Source organism: Nomascus leucogenys, chromosome 12 (assembly GCF_006542625.1).
Source record: "Nomascus leucogenys isolate Asia chromosome 12, Asia_NLE_v1, whole genome shotgun sequence".
NCBI classification, from domain to species: domain Eukaryota; kingdom Metazoa; phylum Chordata; class Mammalia; order Primates; family Hylobatidae; genus Nomascus; species Nomascus leucogenys.
This window is the reverse complement of record NC_044392.1, coordinates 33919985-33940236: the sequence shown is the minus strand read 5'-3', so window position 1 is coordinate 33940236 and position 20252 is coordinate 33919985. Positions and strand designations below refer to the sequence as shown.

At 41.4% G+C, this 20252-nt stretch overlaps 1 protein-coding gene across 3 annotated transcripts in view; it reads right to left on the bottom strand.

Moving 5' to 3' along the window:
- The window catches only part of ADCY10 (adenylate cyclase 10), a 104600-nt gene that overhangs the window by 65034 nt on the left and 19314 nt on the right, over positions 1 to 20252 (bottom strand). For all 3 annotated transcript variants that reach the window (XM_003258821.3, XM_004089823.3, XM_003258820.4), the window contains 5 exons: positions 18532 to 18620; positions 6729 to 6920; positions 3804 to 3922; positions 3428 to 3504; positions 1390 to 1579 (listed from right to left, as the gene is read on the bottom strand). In XM_003258821.3, the coding sequence (XP_003258869.1) occupies positions 1390 to 1579; positions 3428 to 3504; positions 3804 to 3922; positions 6729 to 6920; positions 18532 to 18620 (667 nt within the window). The remainder of the gene's footprint in view (positions 1 to 1389; positions 1580 to 3427; positions 3505 to 3803; positions 3923 to 6728; positions 6921 to 18531; positions 18621 to 20252) is intronic.

Below are 20252 nucleotides of genomic sequence, written 5' to 3'. Positions count from 1 at the left end.
ATTTGTGAGAAAAATAAATGTTTATTTTTGCACACCACTGAGGTTTTGTGATTGCCTGTAAGGCCATATTATTGTGACTGAATCTTGACTCCATTGCTCACTGTAGATATGGCCATAGACAAGTCATTTAACATCTCTGAGCCTCGGTTTTTGAATTTATAAAAATGGAAATAATAATAATTTCTATCTCATATGGTCAATATTAAGACCGGATTATATATTTTGAGGTAAAGTACCTGATGTTTAATAAGTACTCACTAAAAATTATTATTCATTCATGTATTCAAACTGCACTTTATTGATGGCCTATGTATGCCAAGCACAGTGCTGAGCCTCAGGAATACTGAAGTGAATAATAAAGATACCTTGACCCAACTGCCGCCCTGGTTCTGTTATCTGACTCTTGAAGACCTCGATTCTAGCTTGCTAATATAATGAATAACAACTTTCTGCTTTCTGTGCCATTCATTTATTCATCATTATTGAGGACCTACTCTATACCAAGCACTGGGGATATAAGAATAAAGAAATAATTAGTATCTTCAAAGAGTTCACAGTGTAACAAGTGAAAACTATAGGAAGTGAATAATTGTGATATAGGGTGAGGAGTGTTCTAATAGAGGTATATGCTATAGGAGGAAAAAAGGAAGAGGAAGAAAGAAGACAAAGGAGGAAAGAGCTTAACTGTCTAGCTGGGATGGGGAATTCATAGAGGAATGTCTATGAATCCCTCGAGCTGGGTTTCAAAAATTGACTGCGATTTTCCCAATACACCAGGAGTAGGTGGGTGTTGATAAGGACAATCTACTTAAACAACACAGAGGAGGGGGGACAGGAGGAGATGAGGTTGGAAAGGCAGGTGGTACCTTGTATGTCATTGCAAAGATTTTGAACATCACCATGAAAGTGACTGAAAGCCATTGAAGGATTTTAAGCTTCAAAGTGACACCCGTAAATCTATGCTGAGCTTTTGGGGAATGTATTTCACTAAAGACTTAGAGGAGAAATAATATCTTATACTCTTTTAACCCTAACAATGCCTTGGCATACAGTTGACATAATTAGTAAATATTTAATGGTTGGTGATTGGGCTCATTTGGGTGCAAATAGATACTCAAATGAGAGGATTTTTTGTTTGATTTGTACAACCTTTGAAGAATCACTCTTATATTCTCAGATCTGAGGAGAGAATGGGATTTTCCACCATGCCATAGTGTCAGTCAGACGGAGGAAAGATTAAGGATTTTGAAGTCTGGGCCTTGGTCTGGGGAAAGCATAGATTTCAACTTCTTGAATTGGTTCCAAATCTTAAATGGGTGACTGCCTTGCTATCATAATTCTCCCACTTCTTTACTAAAATATACTTCAAAATTAATGCTCCACACTCACACTTTCTCAGTACGGCCCAAATACTGATACAATGGTCCAGAATCTGCAACACCTTTCATAACTTTCTTTGGAAGCTCTTTAAAAAAGTACGCTGGTAGGTGGCTGCCATTGTAGGTGACAGAGTCACAGGTCACAATTCCTGGGTAGTACATCATCATCCTGGCAGCTATGTTGACTTTTTGACCAATGACTACAGCAAGAAAGAGAAAGTCAAAGATCAGGGAAATAACAGCCATTGAACTGAATGTAATCTGAAACATACTGTCCCCAAATAGCATTTTTACCCTTTACTCCCTTTTCCATTCATGAATGACACACAAGTCTAGCCTCAAGACCCATATTCAGCCAATGGCTATTAACAAAATGTGCAGGGAGTTAATTAGCCATTAGCAAAGTTTCTGCCTCACTTGGGAGGTCAAGAGAATGATCTGCTCAGGGATGGAAGGGCCTTGAGTATGGAGCAGACTCTGTAAGCGGGATGGCCACAGCACTGAAGGCTCTCAGAGAAGGTGTAAGCTGGTCTTCTGCCACAAGGTGGACAAGCACAAGCTTGGGCCTGGGGTACTGATCCCCATATGAGACACAAAATTGTGTCTGTATGCTCCTATGAATAAACCTTCATTTGGCAATTTCTCGATTTAGTAAATGGGCTAGAAGAGGTGTGCATGGAGGATTGAAGCACAGGCTCTGAAGGCAGACTGTGCAGGGTTGAACACCAGCTCTACCTCTAACTATGTGCAAACTACTTAGGACAATTACTTTAAATAACTCTTCATGCCTCCATTCTCTAACCTATAAAATAGGGATGATGGCCGGGCCCGGTGGCTCACGCCTGTAATCCCAGCACTTTGGGAGGCCGAGGTGGGTGGATCACAAGGGCAGGAGATCGAGACCATCCTGACTAACATGGTGAAACCCTGTCTCTACTAAAAAAAAATACGAAAAAATTAGCTGGGCATGGTGGCAGGTGCCTGTAGTCCCAGCTACTTGGGAGGCTGAGGCAGGAGAATGGCTTGAACCTGGGAGGTGGAGCTTGCAGTGAGCCGAGATTGCGCCACTGCACTCCAGCCTGGGCGACAGAGCAAGACTCCGTCTCAAAAAAAAAAAATAAAAAATGAATAAATAAAATAAAATGAAAATAAAAATAAAAAATAAAATAAAATAGGGATGATAATAGTAACTATCTAGGAGGGTAGTTTATGAAGATTAATGAGTTAATACACGTTTATCACTTTGATCGGTGGCTGGCTGCTTGTAAGCCTTCAATTAATATTACTACAAATGAGGTAGCAAATGTGTCACTTTAGCATAAACTTGAATATTTCTGAACAAGATACTCTTTTTAAAAACTATTTATTGTGGAGAAATTTCACCATAAAATAAAATATAATATAATGAATTTCCATATACTCATCACCCCATCCCAACAAGCCATTAGCCCATGGCTAATCCTGCCCCATCCTCACCCCCATACACTCCCCACCCTGTGTACTTTCGAAGAAAATCTCAGACATTGTATCATTTCAGACATAACTATCGTGGTATTTTACATATATTCAGTATTTTAGACACATTATTGCTGAAAATCTTAAACCCTGATAGGATGGAAGAGGGAAGTAATAGAGTCGTGAAATCTGGAGATAAGATTTACTTATTACTACTCTCTTTTGAGAGTATCATTATTTTTCAGCAATATCAACATTCATAATTTTTAAGGAGTTCTAGCTTATTCCAGGAATTAAGAGAAGTAACTATTTAATGTTAACAGGAAAGTATTACAGGAGCCCCTCATTCCATCAACATATAGCCTCCTACTGCTCCCCTTCCAGGACTACATATTTCTCTACTCATGCATAGCCCCAGAAATGCACACTCTGCAAGCATTGAGAGCTCCATGGCTTGGCTCCATCTGGAAGACTCTAAAGTTTCTGAGGGCAGGGCTCATGTCTCACTCATTTTTGTGCTTCCTCCCACAAAGCCCAGTGGCAAGGTGCTGTGTTTGCGGAAAGAAAAGTGGAGATGAGCTGACTCAGCACACCTGTGTACTCATGTCTCACATTGTGTCCAACGATCCCACAGAAGACAATCCCACTGGCAATGCCGATGGATACAGTTCTGGTGCAGGGGAGACAAGATTTGTGGGGAAAGAAAGAAAGATAATGAGTGTAGAGAAAGTGGGAAGGGTGGGAAATAACGACTGGGTTGGGAAAGGGTGGGAAAGGATTTTCTCTACCCGTTGGAATTAGTTTATGGCGTTTCTGCATGGCCCGGAGATGGGAAGGAGGAACAACAGTTTGAGACACAGGACTAAGTTCTTAATTAATTCTTCTTTCTTTCCTGTACCCTGCATGCCCTCCCTACTTATGCCTCAAAAGGGTCAGGGACCACTGGGTAGGACCAGGGTCAATACTCACTGGATTTTGTGGACTTGAGAGCAGAAGTCAAATATATCCATAGCACATTCCAGAGCACGAGTGAGCTCGTCAGGTACCTTTTCCCCAGGGAAGCCAAAGACACAGAGGAAAGAGCAGCCCTGTGAGGGAGAGAGACAGCAACCACAGCTGATGGACAGTGTGCTTTAAACTGGACTGGCCAGAAGGCTCAACAGAGAGCCGGCAGCGATTTTTGGCTTCTGAATCAGATTTCATCATTTCTCTCACAGTATTTTATTTTTAGTACACTTCAATCACTTCTACTGCATTATCAACAGGAGGGCTTGAGCCCTTGAGAAGGGCTTGTTTTGCTCCAGATATAGTGAATAGGGCTGAGCTATCTGTGTGCATGCTCCAGCCTACTCTCTCCTGTGGCCAAGGTCCATGCTGCAAAGTGCTCAGTTTAAGCCTATGAAGCAGCAGCACAGAGCAGTGGAAAAGGCACCAGCTCTGGAATCAGAAAGTCTGTTCTCAAGCCACTTCTCAACTGTGGAAACTTAGATAAGTAAATTACAATCTAGGAACTTCCTTTTATCTGTCTGAAAATGGATACACTGTAGACCCGCTGAGATGTTTTTGGCTACTAAAAGAATTAATGTGTTATATATATTCAAAAAGTCGTCGTAAACTATAAAGTACTTTGCAGATACTGTTATCATTCTTAGGGATAAAGGCTTAGGCTGCGAGTAGGTTTTCTTATCATAAAGCTAACTGTTCCATGCAATGATTCAACTCTAAAACTTGGCATTTGTAGTATTAGTCACTTAAAAAATGACCTCAGTCAGGTGCTGTTGTCTGTAAAAAAAGCGCATTGTGAATAAAGGGTGATGGGTTGAAATTTTGAGTTTTTGACATGTTACATCCTGATAAAATGCAAAGAACACTAAAATACCTCAATTTCTTCAACCCTCTCCAAAAGAATTTGATCAACTGTTAGATCTTAAAAAGGACTGGGATCTGCCTTGACATGAAGGGGGAAACCCTGCTTCTAGGTACATGTAAAGAGGGCAACCCCTTTGGGGGAAGCAGGGAGCTTTTGCCTGCAAATTTATGTAGTGGCCTGGTAAGAGCTTTTGATTCCCCCTAGCAATGGAATGATAGCTCTCATTTATTGCGTGCTGACTCTAAGATAGGCATTACACCAAGTGCCTCACACATATTACATTATTTAAAACTTTCCACGATCATTTGAGGCAAATACTATCCCCACTCAAAGAGGAATAAACCAAGGCTCAGAGAAGTTCAGTGACTTGCTAAGTCTCACAGCTGGGAATCTTTGGAGCCATGTCTGCAAGACACGAAAGACTGTTCTCTTAGATTCTACACTCTTTTCTTATGATACCCATGAGTCAATACTGAAGAAGATACTGGAAGCACCAGGCTGGAATTAATCCCTTTCCCAGAACTCCCATAGCACAGAGTTAGTTCATCTCATATGGAATGCATGCTTCCTGCCTGGTTGTGTTAATACGTGTGATACTCATCTCTGCTGCCCAGCCCTAGCTTTTCATCTTCTATGAAATGCTCAGTAAATGCTTGTTGAATTAGTGAGCGAGTGGATGTGGGGCAGTAATTAAGTGCTCTGCTTTTACTACACAAAAGAAATTGAGATGGGAAATCAATTCTCATATATGCATCTGTGGTCATTTGTTCATCACATAACTTTTCTCTGAACTGATTAAGAACAGAGTGAAGACCAGGTGCAGTGGCTCATGCCTGTAATCCCAGCACTTTGGGAGGCCGAGGCAGGTGGATCACTTGAGGTCAGGAATTCGAGACCCACCTGGCCAACATGGCGAAACCTCATCTCTACTAAAAATACAAAAATTAGCCAGGTGTGGTGGTGCGCCTGTAATCCCAGCTACTCAGGAGGCTGAGTCAAGAGAATCGCTTGAACCCAGGAGGCAGAGGTTGCAGTGAGCCGAGATCGTGCCACTGCATTCCAGCCTGGGCAATAGAGCAAGATTCCGTCTCAAAAAAAAAAAAAAAAGAACAAGAGTGAAAATACCTGGGAGCCAGAGGCAGTCCCCTCCCTGCCATGGATGAAAATAAAAGGGGAACTGGAGGTGTTGACATGGCAAGTGGGCATTCTTGGAAACAAGCTTATGGGGTGTGAAGGTTACTAGACTCCTGACCTGAAACCCCGGGTAATACATCATGCGCTGGGCTGGAGACTTATGTGTAGTGAGAGGTAGCCCAGCATAGTGAGCTCAGACGGGGGTGGCAGACTGCCTGGGTTTGAATCCCAGCCTCCCTCTTACTAGCTTGATGATCATGAGCGAAACGTAATCTCGCCTTGTCCTGGTATCCTAATCTCTGTTTCAGCATCCTCATCGATATAATGAGGATAATGACAAGAGCACCTACCACTCAGAGTGGTCATGAGGATGAAATGAGTCAATACAGATCAGGTCCTGAGAGCAGTGCCTGGCACATAGTAAGTGCCATATCCACCATAGAAGTTATAATTATAAATAAAGACTGGCCTTCTAGGTTAAATTTCTCTTTTTGTTTGGTTGAGACGGAGTCTCAGGCTATAGCCCAGGCTGGAGTGCAGTGGCGCGATCTCGGCTCACCGCAACCTTCGCCTCTCAGGTTGAAGCCATTGTCCTGCCTCAGCCTCCTGAGTAGCTGAGATTACAGGCACGTGCCACCGCACCCAGCTGATTTTTGCATTTTTAGTAGAGACAGGGTTTCACTGTATTGGCCAGGCTGGTCTTGAACTCCTGACCTCAAGTGATCCGCCGACCTCCACCTCCCAAAGAGCTGGGATTACAGGCATGAGCCACCACGCCCAGCCTCTAGGTTAAATTTCCCGTGTCTATTCTCTCTGTCTCACCAATGTGCTTGTCCATGAATGCTAACCTCAAACTACTGGTAGGTTCCCATCCCATAGTTCACACTTACCTTGTCAAACATGAAGACTTTATTGATTTGGCCTTTGAAGATCTTCAGGACAGAAGTGATGTGCATATAGGCATCCTGGATGGCTGGGCCTATCTCTTCTGCTTTGTCTTGGTCTTCAAACATCAGGTTCACAAACACAATTGTCACTGGGCGAAGCTCAGACAAATAGCCCTGAAGCTGTTTGTCATCAATCTGCAAAGTAGAGAGCAGCTTTCTGTAGGTGTCCTTGGCAGTGGATCCCTCCCCGAACACCACCCCCACCTCATACCAGAAATCATCTAGGGAATGTCTACCTCAGAATGGGTGAGGTACAACATGACAGAGCCAGCATGCCTGAAGTGGAGCAGATGGAAATAGAATCAAAATCCCTCTCTTCCAGTGGGGACTTAACGCATGTGCTAATTTTTGCCCAGCAACCACTCCATTACCCCAACTGCTGGCTTCCTCATGCCAATATGAGCCATTGCAATAAGGGAAATAACTACTGTTCTTTTTGGCTCTCTTATTTTTAAAAAAAACTTAACATTTTTTAATTTTTGTAGGTCTATAGTAGATGTATATATTTTTGTGTTACATGAGATATTTTGATACAGGCATGCAATGCATAATAATCACATCAGGGTAAATGGATTATTCATCCCCTCAAGCATTTATCCTTTGTGTTACAAAGAATCCAATTATACTCTTTTAGTTATTTTTAAAATGTATGGTTGTATTAGTTCGTTCTCCCACTGTTATAAAGAACTACCTGATACTGGGTAATTTACAAAGAAAAGATGTTTAGTTGACTCACAGTTCCATGGGCTATACAGGAAGCATGGCTGGGGAGGACTCAAACTTACAATATCGCAGAAGATGAAGGAGAAGCAGGCACTTCTTTTTTTTTTTTTTTTTTTTTTTATTTATTTTTTTTTCTTTTTTTTTTTTTCTTTTTTTTTATTATACTTTAGGGTTTTAGGGTACATGTGCACAATGTGCAGGTTTGTTACATATGTATCCATGTGCCATGTTGATTTCCTGCACCCATTAACTCGTCATTTAGCATTAGGTGTATCTCCTAATGCTGTCCCTCCCCCCTCCCCCCACCCCACAACAGTCCCCGGAGTGTGATGTTCACCTTCCTGTGTCCATGAGTTCTCATTGTTCAATTCCCACCTATGAGTGAGAACATGCGGTGTTTGGTTTTTTGTCCTTGCGATAGTTTACTGAGAATGATGTTTTCCAGTTTCATCCATGTCCCTACAAAGGACACGAACTCATCATTTTTTATGGCTGCATAGTATTCCATGGTGTATATGTGCCACATTTTCTTAATCCAGTCTATCGTTGTTGGACATTTGGGTTGGTTCCAACTCTTTGCTATTGTGAATAGTGCCGCAATAAACATACGTGTGCATGTGTCTTTATAGCAGCATGATTTATAGTCCTTTGGGTATATACCCAGTAATGGGATGGCTGGGTCAAATGGTATTTCTAGTTCGAGATCCCTGAGGAATCGCCACACTGACTTCCACAATGGTTGAACTAGTTTACAGTCCCACCAACAGTGTAAAAGTGTTCCTGTTTCTCCACATCCTCTCCAGCACCTGTTGTTTCCTGATTTTTTAATGATGGCCATTCTAACTGGTGTGAGATGGTATCTCACTGTAGTTTTGATTTGCATTTCTCTGATGGCCAGTGATGATGAGCATTTCTTCATGTGTTTTCTGGCTGCATAAATGTCTTCTTTTGAGAAGTGTCTGTTCATGTCCTCTGCCCACTTTTTGATGGGGTTGTTTGTTTTTTTCTTGTAAATTTGTTTGAGTTCATTATAGATTCTGGATATTAGCCCTTTGTCAGATGAGTAGGTTGCAAAAATTTTCTCCCATTCTGTAGGCTGCCTGTTAATTCTGATGATAGTTTCTTTTGCTGTGCAGAAGCTCTTTAGTTTAATGAGATCCCATTTGTCGATTTTGGCTTTTGTTGCCATTGCTTTTGGTGTTTTAGACATGAAGTCCTTGCCCACGCCTATGTCCTGAATGGTATTGCCTAGGTTTTCTTGTAGGATTTTAATGGTTTTAGGTCTAACATATAAGTCTTTAATCCATCTTGAATTAATTTTTGTATAAGGTGTAAGGAAGGGATCCAGTTGCAGCTTTCTACATATGGCTAGCCAGTTTTCCCAGCACCATTTATTAAATAGGGAATCCTTTCCCCATTTCTTGTTTAGATCAATGGAACAGAACAGAGCCCTCAGAAATGATGCCGCATAGCTACAACTATCTGATCTTTGACAAACCTGACAAAAACAAGAAGCAGGCACTTCTTATATGGCCAGAGGAGAGCAGGGGGGAAGTGCTATACCCTTTTAAACAACCAGATCCCATGAGAACTCATTCACTATCACGAGAACAGCAAGGGTGTAATCCACCCCTATGATCCAATCACCTCCTACCAGTCCCCTCCACCAACATTGGGGATTATAATTCAACATGAGATTTGGGAGGGGATACAAATCCAAACCATATCAATGATTAAATTATTTTTTACTATAGTTACCCTGTTGTACTAGCAAATACTAGGTCTTTCTCATTCTTTCTCTTTTTTTGTACTCATTGACCACCCCCAATTCCTCCTCATCCCCCACTACCCTTGCCAGCCTTTGGTAACCAACCTTATATTCTCTATCCCTATGAGTTCAATCGTCTTAATTTTTTTTTTTTTTTTTTTTGAGACAGACTCTCGCTCTGTTGCTCAGGCTGAAGTGCAGTGGCGCGATCTTGGCTCACTGCAACCTCTGCCTCCTGCGTTCAAGCGATTCTCCTGCCTCAGCTTCCAGAGTAGCTGGGATTGCAGGCACGCGCCACCACGCCTGGCTAATTTTTGTATTTTTAGTAGAGACGGGGTTTCACTGTGTTGGTCAGGCTGGTCTCAAGCTCCTGACCTCATGATCTGCCTGCCTCGGCTTCCCAAAGTGCTGGGATTACAGGCATGAGCCACCGTGCCCAGCCCAATAGTTTTAATTTTTAGCTCCCACAAATAAGTAAGAACATGTGATTTCTCTTTCTATATCTGGTTTATTTCACTTAATATAATAACCTCCAGTTCCATCCATGTTGTTGCAAATGACAGATCTCATTCTTTTTTATGCCTGAATAGGACTTCGTTGTGTATATGTACCACATTTTCTTTATCCATTTCTCTGTTGATGGACACTTATGCTGCTTCCAAGTCTTGACTATTGTGAATAGCATTGCAGTAAACATGGGAGTGTAGATATCTCTTCAATATATTGATTTCTTTTCTTTTGAGTATGTATCTAGGAGTAGAATTTCTAGATTGTATGGTAGCTCTATTTTTAGCTTTTTGAGGAACTTTCAAACTGTTCTCCATGGTGGCTGTGCTAAGTTACATTCTCATTAACAGTGTACAAGGATTCCCTTTTTTCCACATCCTGTCCAGCGTTTGTTATTGCCTGTCTTTTGGATAAAAGTCATTTTAACTGGGGTAAGATGATAATCTTATTGTAGTTTTGATTTTCATTTATCTGATGATCAGTGATGTTGAGCACCTTTTCACATACTTTTCACGTATTTTTCACATACTTGTTTGCCATTTGTATGTCTTCCTTTGAAAAATGTCTATTTCAATCTTTTTTTTTTTTTGAGACAGAGTCTCACTCTGTCGCCCGGGCTGGAGTGCACTGGCACATCTCAGCTCACTGCAACCTCCGCCTCCTGGATTCAAGCGATTCTGTTGCCTCAGCCTCTGAGTAGCTGGGATTACAGGTGCCCACCACTACGCCCAGCTAATTTTTTGTATTTTTAGTAGAGACGGGGTTTCACCATGTTGGCCAGGCTGGTCTTGAACTCCTGATCTCGTGATTTGCCTGCCTCGGCCTCCCAAAGTGCTGGGATTACAGGTGTGAGCCACTGCGCCTGGCCTTATTCAGATCTTTTACCCATTTTTTAATCAGATTATTAGATTTTTTTTCTATAGAGCTGTTACAGCTCCTTATATATTCTGGTGATTAATCCCTTGTCAAATGGGTAGTTTGCAAATACTTTCTTTGATTTCTTCACTTTGTTGAAAGTTTCTTTTGCTGTGCAGAAACTTTTAAAACTTGATGTTAAAATCAATGTGCAAAAATCACAAGCATTCCTATACACCAATAACAGACAAACAGAGAGCCAAATCATGAGTGAACTCCCATTCACAATTGCTTCAAAGAGAATAAAATACCTAGGAATCCAACTTACAAGGGATGTGAAGGACCTCTTCAAGGAGAACTACAAACCACTGCTCAACGAAATAAAAGAGGACACAAACAAGTGGAAGAACATTCCATGCTCATAGATAGGAAAAATCAATATCATGAAAATGGCTGCACTGCCCAAGGTAATTTATAGATTCCATGCCATCCCCATCAAGCTACCAATGACTTTCTTTACAGAATTAGAAAAAACTACTTTAAAGTTCATATGGAACCAAAAAAGAGCCTGCATTGCCAAGACAATCCTAAGCAAAAAGAACAAAGCTGGAGGCATCATGCTACTTGACTTCAAACTATACTACAAGGCTACAGTAACCAAAACAGCATGGTACTGGTACCAAAACAGCATGGTACTGGTACCAAAACAGAAATATAGACCAATGGAACAGAATAGAGCCCTCAGAAATAATACCACACATCTACAACCATCTGATCTTTGACAATCCTGACAAAAACAAGAAATAGGGAAAGGATTCCCTATTTAATAAATGGTGCTGGGAAAACTGGCTAACCATATGTAGAAAGCTGAAACTGGATCCCTTCCTTACACCTTATACAAAAATTAATTCAAGATGGATTGAAGACTTAAATGTTAGACCTGAAACCATAAAAACCCTAGAAGAAAACCTAGGCAATACCATTCAGGACATAGGCATGGGCAAGGACTTCATGACTAAAACACCGAAAGCAATGGCAACAAAAGCCAAAATTGACAAATGGGATCTAATTAAACTAAAGAGCTTCCACACAGCAAAAGAAATCACCATCAGAGTGAACAGGCAACCTGCAGAATGGGAGAAAATTTTTACAATCTACCCATCTGACAAAGGGCTAATATCCAGAATCTACAAAGAACTTAAACAAATTTACAAGAAAAAAATCAAACGACCCCATCAAAAAGTGGGCAAAGGATATGAACAGACACTTCTCAAAAGAAGACATTTGTGCAGCCAACAGACAGATGAAAAAATGTTCATCATCACTGGCCATCAGAGAAATGCAAATCAAAACCACAATGAGATACCATCTCACACCAGTTAGAATGGCAATCATTAAAAAGTCAGGAAACAACAGGTGCTGGAAAGGATGTGGAGAAATAGGAACACTTTTACACTGTTGGTGGGACTGTACACTAATTCAACCATTGTGGAAGACAGTGTGGCGATTCCTCAAGGATCTAGAACTAGAAATACCATTTGACCCAGCCATCCCATTACTGGGTATATACCCAAAGGATTAGAAATCATGCTGCTATAAAGACACATGCACATGTATGTTTATTGAGGCACTATTCACAATAGCAAAGACCTGGAACCAACCCAAATGTCCATCAGTGGTAGACTGGATTAAGAAAATGTGGCACGTATACACAATAGAATATTATGCACCCATAAAAAGCATGAGTTCCTGTCCTTTGTAGGGACATGGATGAAGCTGGAAACCATCATTCTGAGCAAACTATAGCAAGGACAGAAAACCAAACACCGCATGTTCTCACTCATAGGTGGGAATTGAACAATGAGAACACTTGGACACAGGGTGGGGAACATCACACACCGGGGCCTGTCATGGGGTGGGGAGAGGGGGGAGGGATAGCGTTAGGAGATATACCTAATGTAAAAGACGAGTTAATGGGTGCAGCACACCAACATGGCACATGTATACATAACGTAACAAACCTGCACGTTGTGCACATGTACCCTAGAACTTAAAGTATAATAAAAAATAAATAAATAAATATAAAAATAAAAGATTAAAAAAACTCATCAATGAAACTAATTTTTTATCTGATAAAATAATTCTAAAAAAAAAAAAAACAATTGATGTTATCCCATCTGTCCATTTTCGCTTTGGTTGCCTGTGCTTGTGGGGTATTACTCAATAAATCTTTGCCCACTCCAATGTCCTTGAGAGTTTCCCCAATGTTTTCTTGTAGTAGTTTCATAGTCTGAGGTCTCAAAGTCCGTCTTGACTTGATTTTTGTATATAGTGAGAGATAGGAGTCTAGTTTCATTCATCTGCATATGGATATTCAGTTCTCCCAGCACAATTTATTGAAGGGATTGTCTTTTCCTTAATGTATATTCTTGTCTCTTTTGTCAAAAATTAGTTCACTGTAGATGTATGAATTTATTTCTGGGTTCTCTATTCTGTTCCACTGGTCTATGTGTCTGTTTTTATGCCAGTACTATGCTATTTGGGTTGCTATAGCTCTGTGGTATAATTTGAAGTCAGATAATATGATTCTTCCTGATTTATTCTTTTTGCTTCAGATAGCTTTGGCTACTCTGGGTCTTTTGTGGTTCCATGTAAATTTTAGAATTTTTTTTCTATTTCTGTGAAGAATGTCATTGGTACTTTGATAGGTATTGCATTGAATCTGTAGATTGCTTTGGGTAGTATGAACATTCTTCCAATCTATGAGCATGGAATATCTTTCATTTTTTTTGTGACCTTTTCAATTTCTTGCATCAACATTTTGTAGTTTTCATGGTAGAGATCTTTCACTTCTTTTGTTAATTACTAGGTACTTAATTTTATTTTTAGCTATTGTTAACAGGATTACTTTCTTGATTTCTTTTTCAGGTTGTTCACTGTTAGCATATAGAAATGCTGATTTTTGTATGATGATTTTGTATACTGTGACCTTGTTGAATTTGTTTATCAGTTCTAATGGTTTTTTGGTAGAGTCTTTAGGTTTTTCCAAATATAATAAGATCATCTGAAAACAAGGATAATTTGACTTCTTCCTTTCCAATTTGTATGCCATTTCTTTCTCTTGTCTGATTACATAGGACTTCCAGCATTCTGTTGAAAAGCAGTGGTAAAGTGGGCATCCTTGTGTTCCAGATCTTAGAGGAAAGGCTTTCAGTTTCTCCCTATTCATTATGATACTAGCGGTGGGTCTATTCTATATGGCTTTTCTTATGTTGAGGTATGTTCCTTCTATACACAGTTTTTTGGGAATTTTTATCATGAAGGGATGTTGAATTTTATCAACTGCTTTTTCAGCATCAACTGAAATGATAATACGATTTTTGTCCTTCATTCTGTAGATGAAGACATATCACAGTGTTTGATTTGCATATGTCCAACCACCCTTGCATTCCTGGGATAAATCCCACTGGATCATGATTCATGATCTTTTTAATATGTTGTTGAACCCAGTTTGCTAATATTTTGGTGAGGATTTTCACATCAATATTCATCAGAGATACTGGCCTGTAGCTTTCTTTTTTTTTTATGTACTTTTATCTGGTTTTGGTATCAGGGTAATACTGGCCTTGTAGAATGAGTTTGGAAGTATTCCCTCCTCTTCTATTTTTCAGAGTGGTTTGAGTACGGTTGGTACTAGTTCTTCTTTAAGTGTTTGGTAGAATTCAGCAGTGAGTACTTCGGGTCCCGGGCTTTTCTTTGCTGGGAGACATTTTATTATGGCTTAGATCTTGTTACTTGTTATTCATCTGTTCAGGTTTTAGATTTCTTCAGGGTCCAATATTGGTAGGATGTATGTGTATAGGAGTTTATACATTTCTTCTAGATTTTCCAATTTATTGGCATATAATTGCTCATAGTAGCCACCAATGATCCTTTGAATTTCTGTGGTATCAGTTGTAATGTCTCCTCTTTCATTTCCGATTTTATTTATTTGGGTCTTTTCTCTTGTTTTCGTAGTTAGCATGGCTGAAAGTTTCTAAATTCCTTCTCTGTGTTATTTTGAATTTCTTTGAGTTTCCTCAAACAGCTTTTTTGAATTACCTGTCTGAAAGGTCACATATCTGTGTTTCTCCACCCTGGTGCCTTATTTAGTTCCTTTGGTGAGGTCATGTTTTCCTGGATGGTCTTGATACTTGTGGAAGTTCGTCAGTGTCTGGACATTGAAGAGTTGGGTATTTATTGTAGTCTTTGACATTTAGGCCTGTTTGTACCTGTCCTCCTTGGGAAGGCTTTCCATATATTCAAACAAACTTGGGTGTTGTGATCTAAGCCATATCTGTATTACAGAGCACCGCAAGTGCAGTAATGCTATGGTTCTTGCAGACTCATAGAGGTACCACCTTTGTGGTCTTAAATAAGATCCAGAAGAATTCTCTGGATTACCAGGCAGAGACTTTTGTTCTCTTCCCTTACTTTCTCCCAAACAAACGGAGTCTCTATTTCTCTGTGCTGAGCTGCTTGGAGCTGGGGTGGGGTCACACAAGCACCCTTGTGGCTACCATCACTGAGACTGCACTGGGTCAGACCTGAAGCCAGCACAGCACTAGATATTGCCCAAGGTCCACTGTGACTACTACCAGGCTACCACCTATTTTTGTTCAAGGCTCTAGCACTCTACAATCAGCAGGTGACAAAGCCAGCCAGGCTTGTGTCTTTCCCTTCAGGGTGACGAGTTCCCCCAGGCCTCAGGCAGGTCCACAGATGCCATCTGGGAGTTTGGCTGTCTTATTTTTATAGTTACGGATAAGAATAGCATGCTGTGTAATTCAACCTTCTATTTTCATTAGGTACCTTCTGGAATGTTTTCACATTCTATCCTACTCTATGTTCAAACAAAATGAAATCAGTATTATTATCCCCATTTTACTGATTAGATAACTGATGTATGGAGAATTAACACAACTTTCCCAAGGTCACATAAAGACACAATAAACTGGAACCCAAATCTCCAGACTCCTCATCCAACATTTATTTATTTATTTATTTATTTATTTATTTATTTATTGAGAAAGAGTCTCGCTCTGTCACCCAGGCTGGAGTGCAGTGGCGCATTCTCGGCTCACTGCAACCTCCACCTCCCGGGTTCAAGCGATTCTCCTGTATCAGCCTCCTGAGTAGCTGGGATTACAGGTGTGCGCCACCACACCTGGCTAATTTTTGTATTTTTAGTACAGACAGGGTTTCACCATGTTGGTCAGGCTGGTCTTGAACTCCTGACCTGGAGATCCACCCACGTCGACCTCCCAAAGTGCTGGGATTACAGGCATGAGCCATCACGCCTGGCTCATCTAACATTTAATCTGCCACACTCTCCTGCCTCTCTGGGATGGTATATTTCATTTAGGTCCCCTCTTCTCTCCAACACAACAGGCACAGTGAAAAGAAAGGAGAGTGTTGGGCCGGGCATGGGGGCTCACATCTGTAATCCCAGCACTTTGGGAGGCTAAGGAAGGCAGATCACGAGGTCAGGAGATCGAGACCATCCTGGCTAACACGGTGAAACCCTGTCTCTACTAAAAATACAAAAACCAGGCATGGTGGCAGGCACCTGTAGTCCCAGCTACTCAGGAGCCTAAGGCAGGAGAATGGTGTGAACCCAGGAGGCGGAGCTTGCAGTGAGCCGACATCCCGCCACTGTACTCCAGCCTGGGCGACAGAGCGAGACTCCGTCTCAAAAAAAAAAAAAAAGAAAGGAGAGTGTTCCCAAATTATCCCTGCCAATCATCATCCCAGAATTTTGTTAATTAAATACATAGCAAACCAATGGGGGAAAATCACTGCACTTTCTCTCCGAAATAGCACAAGAAGTGTCAGATTCTTCAACGACAATGTGAAGCACATTTTCTAGATTAAAGAAGGAATTGGTATAGGGAATAATGCAGCCATGCTTCCTAACTGCCTAGAAGGCCCTGGTTTCATGTAATTTTATTCTTTTTAAAAAGAGATTTAATAATTTCTAATTAACCAATGTGCTGACTTTTTTTCTTTTTTTTTTTTAGAGACAGGGTCTTGCTCTGTCCCCAAGGCTGGAGTGCAGTGGCACCATCTCGGCTCACTGCAAGCTCCGTCTCCTTGCTCAAGTGATCCTCTCACCTCAGCCTCCCTAGTAGCCGGGGCTACAGGCATGCGCCACCACATCCAACTGATTTTTGTATTTTTGTGGAGATGGGGTTTTGCCATGTTGTCCAGGCTGGTCTTGAACTCCTGGGCTCAAGTGATCCACCTGTCTGGGCCTCCCAAAGTGCTGGGATTACAGGCATGAGCCTGGCCTTGATTTTTCAAATAAAATAATTCACAAATAAAAAACTTCTGTCAGACTATGTAGTCTGAGTTTTGGCTTGGAAAAGAGGACTATAGTATCTTTAAGGACTTCTCCTCTTTGGGTGCAGGGTCTGGTTTTGGTAAAGTTGTAAAAGGTTGTCTTTGGTCTTGTTTTCAACCCTCTTAGCTGTACCTCTTCACCGGGTAAACATTTTTCCTACCTGGAATTTTCCCAGTGACTCTCAGAGTCCATCTTATATTCCATTGCTAAAGACCTTGTTTTCAGCTGGTTGCAATTAAAGAAGCATAATGTATTATATCTCTTGAGAATGGCTAGGGGAGAATGGGGTGACTTTTTAAGCTTCAAAAGCCATGAAGAGTCAAGCAATTGCAGGCACTAGGAGTAATGTTTTTACAATGGGCTGAAGGTGGCAGGGTGCATTCTGATACCTCTCCAATTCACTCTATGAAGGCAGCTACCCACTGGACAGGGCTTTGTTACAAAGATTTCCTCCAGGACACAACAGCATTTTGATGGGACTAAGCATTAAAGCAGGCATATATTAGGAAGGTGGATAGCCTGTGCAAAAATTGTAGAAGTCAGACAGACTAGGGTTCAAATCCTAGCTATATCTTTTACTTGACAACCTCAGGAAAGGTTGTAGTGTTCTCTGGGTCTCAGTTTTCTCGTACATGTAAAATGAGGATAAAAATATCTACCAAGGACTGTAAAGAATAAATACATGAACAAGCAGAGTGACTGGCATATGGTGAGTAATAAGAGACAGTTATAATTCACATGGATTAATAAATTTGAGAGAACCAAGATTAAGAGAATAAAAAGAGAAAACACTGGAGGGTGGAGGTAGCTCAGAGTATTCTAATTACCTGCATTGTTAAATCTCAAAACTTAAGATCTAATGCAAATAACTTGGAGAAATAGTGTACCAATGTTCATCCACTTGAAGTCTTTCTGCTATGTGGCATATAGAAAGGGTGCCCACATAACAGCTCCCATTTGCCCAATTATATAAGGCAACGCAGTCCTATTTTATGCCTGTTGTCATATTATAATTATGAATAATGACCTCTTTGAAAGTATCGAGATCTGAACAATGAATTTCACAGTCACCTACACATAGAGAATGTCTTTTTAGGCTCAGTGTGGTGGCTCATGCCCGTAATCCCAGCACTGTGGGAGGGTGAGGCAGGCAGATCGCTTGAGGTCAGGAATTTGAGACCAGTCGGGCCAACATGGTGAAGCTCCATCTCTACTAAAAATACAAAAAGTTAGCTGGGTGTGGGGGCGCATGTGGGAGGCTGAGGCGAGAGAATTGCTTGAACCCGGGAGGCGGAGGTTGCAGTGAGCCAAGATCATGCCACTGCACTTCAGCCTGGGTGAAGCGAGACTCTGTCTCAAAAAAAAAAAAAAAAAAAAAAGGAAGTCTTTTTATTTTAATGCAACATTTTACTATTTACTAGTAGCTGCTGGGTTTTTTTCTTAAATCTTAAAATTCCAGCTGTCCAGATCCCTGACATCCCCAAAGCCAATAAATTCAATTATGAAAATACCTGCTTCAAAATGCTTTCCATCACATACTTTTGTAGGGACATCTCCAGTTCAGGATCAGGCTTCAGCGTGCATGCAAGCCTCAGGAGGTCTAAGAAGGCAGAAGGAGGGTACAGGATCAGAGAGGGAAGTTTGGCTCTGCAGTGCTAGCGAGAGGAGGCTCCCAGTCCCTATCCTCCTGGGCAGTGGGCCTTCCTGTCATTACACTTGTCAGGCGACTCTGGGACACCTAGGGGCCGAAAGGGCCAGGGGAAATCCAAAAAGGAGCTCTTAGAGGTTACGGGTTTCCCAAAATTCAGTCACATGTAGCTCAAAACCTTGTTCCAACGGACATGATGCTTTGGGACTTAGGGAGATTTTCACTTCTGAACTTGGTTTAGAACTATTGCCACAGGAGATGGGAACAAACAAATGAGGGAATGACAAGAGAGGAGCAAGGTGACAGAATGAAGGGGATGGTAGAGTTGAAAGGGCAGCAGGAATAACATTAAGAAGACTGGTTTCTGATCTCAGGCTTGATACCGCTTCACTGTGTGACCCTGGAGAAGTCACTTTGCTGCCCTGGTTGCCTCCCATTTCCTCACCTGGGAAAAGAGTAGTTGAGCTTCATGATCTCTATGGTTCCCTTCACTATAAAGATTGATAGTTTTATGCTCTAGGATAGACTGATAAGAGATGGTAGGAATGAGTTTGAGGGAGTCAAAAAATAAGGGAGACAGAAATGGCGAAGGGTTTACAGCAGGGAAGAAAACGATAGTGTGAAAAAAATGTGTGTGTGTGTGTGTGTGTGTGTGTGTTTAATTTGGCTGGTCCTGATTTGTAGCCTTTATAATAAAACTGTAACTGTAAGTGTAGCACTTTGCTGAGTTCTGTGAGTCATTTCAGTGAATTACTGAACCTAAGGGCATTAAGGAGATCCCCAAATTTGTAGGTAGTTGGTCAGAAGTGCCGGTGGTCTGGGGATCCCAGAGCTTGCAGCTAGTGTCTGAAGTTCGTAGAGGATTCAACCAATGAAATCCTGCACTAACTCCAGGTGGTTATAACATCAGAATTACACTGCAGGCCGAGCACGGTGGCTCACACCTGTAATCCCAGCACTTTGGGAGGCCAAGGCAGGCAGATCACGAGGTCAAGAGATGGAGACCATCCTGGCCAACATGGGAAACCCCGTCTCTACTAAAAATACAAAAATTAGCTGGGTGTGGTGGCGCGCCTCTGTATTCCCAGCTACTCAGGAGGCTGAGGCGGGAGAATTGCTTGAACCCGGGTGGCAGAGGTTGCAGTGAGCCCATATCGCGCCATTGCACTCCAACCTGGTGACAGAGCGAGAATCCGTCTCAAAAAAAAAAAAGGAATTGCATTGCAGTATTATGGTGCTCAAAGTAAGGCCTGAAGAAACCCTTTATAGAAGGTACCATTAAGACCCAGGAGATGGCATTAGTAAAGCCCAAGGAGTGGATAATGTCATGAGGCTTTCTCCTTCATCTCTGGAGCTTCTGAGAGGTTCTCGGCCTTTCCTGATCAATGTTTGTACAGTCTCCCCACTCCCCACCCCACTGCCTATTGTGGCTTTGTAAAAATACAGTCTTCCATATGTAACATCTCAAATATTCCAGACCCGTACATAAATGATGAGAAAGAATGATTCAAAGATGTTTCTGATGTTTCTCGCTTGGATGGAGTTTTCAGGGAAGGGTAAGTAGCTAAAGTTCAGATAGTTAAT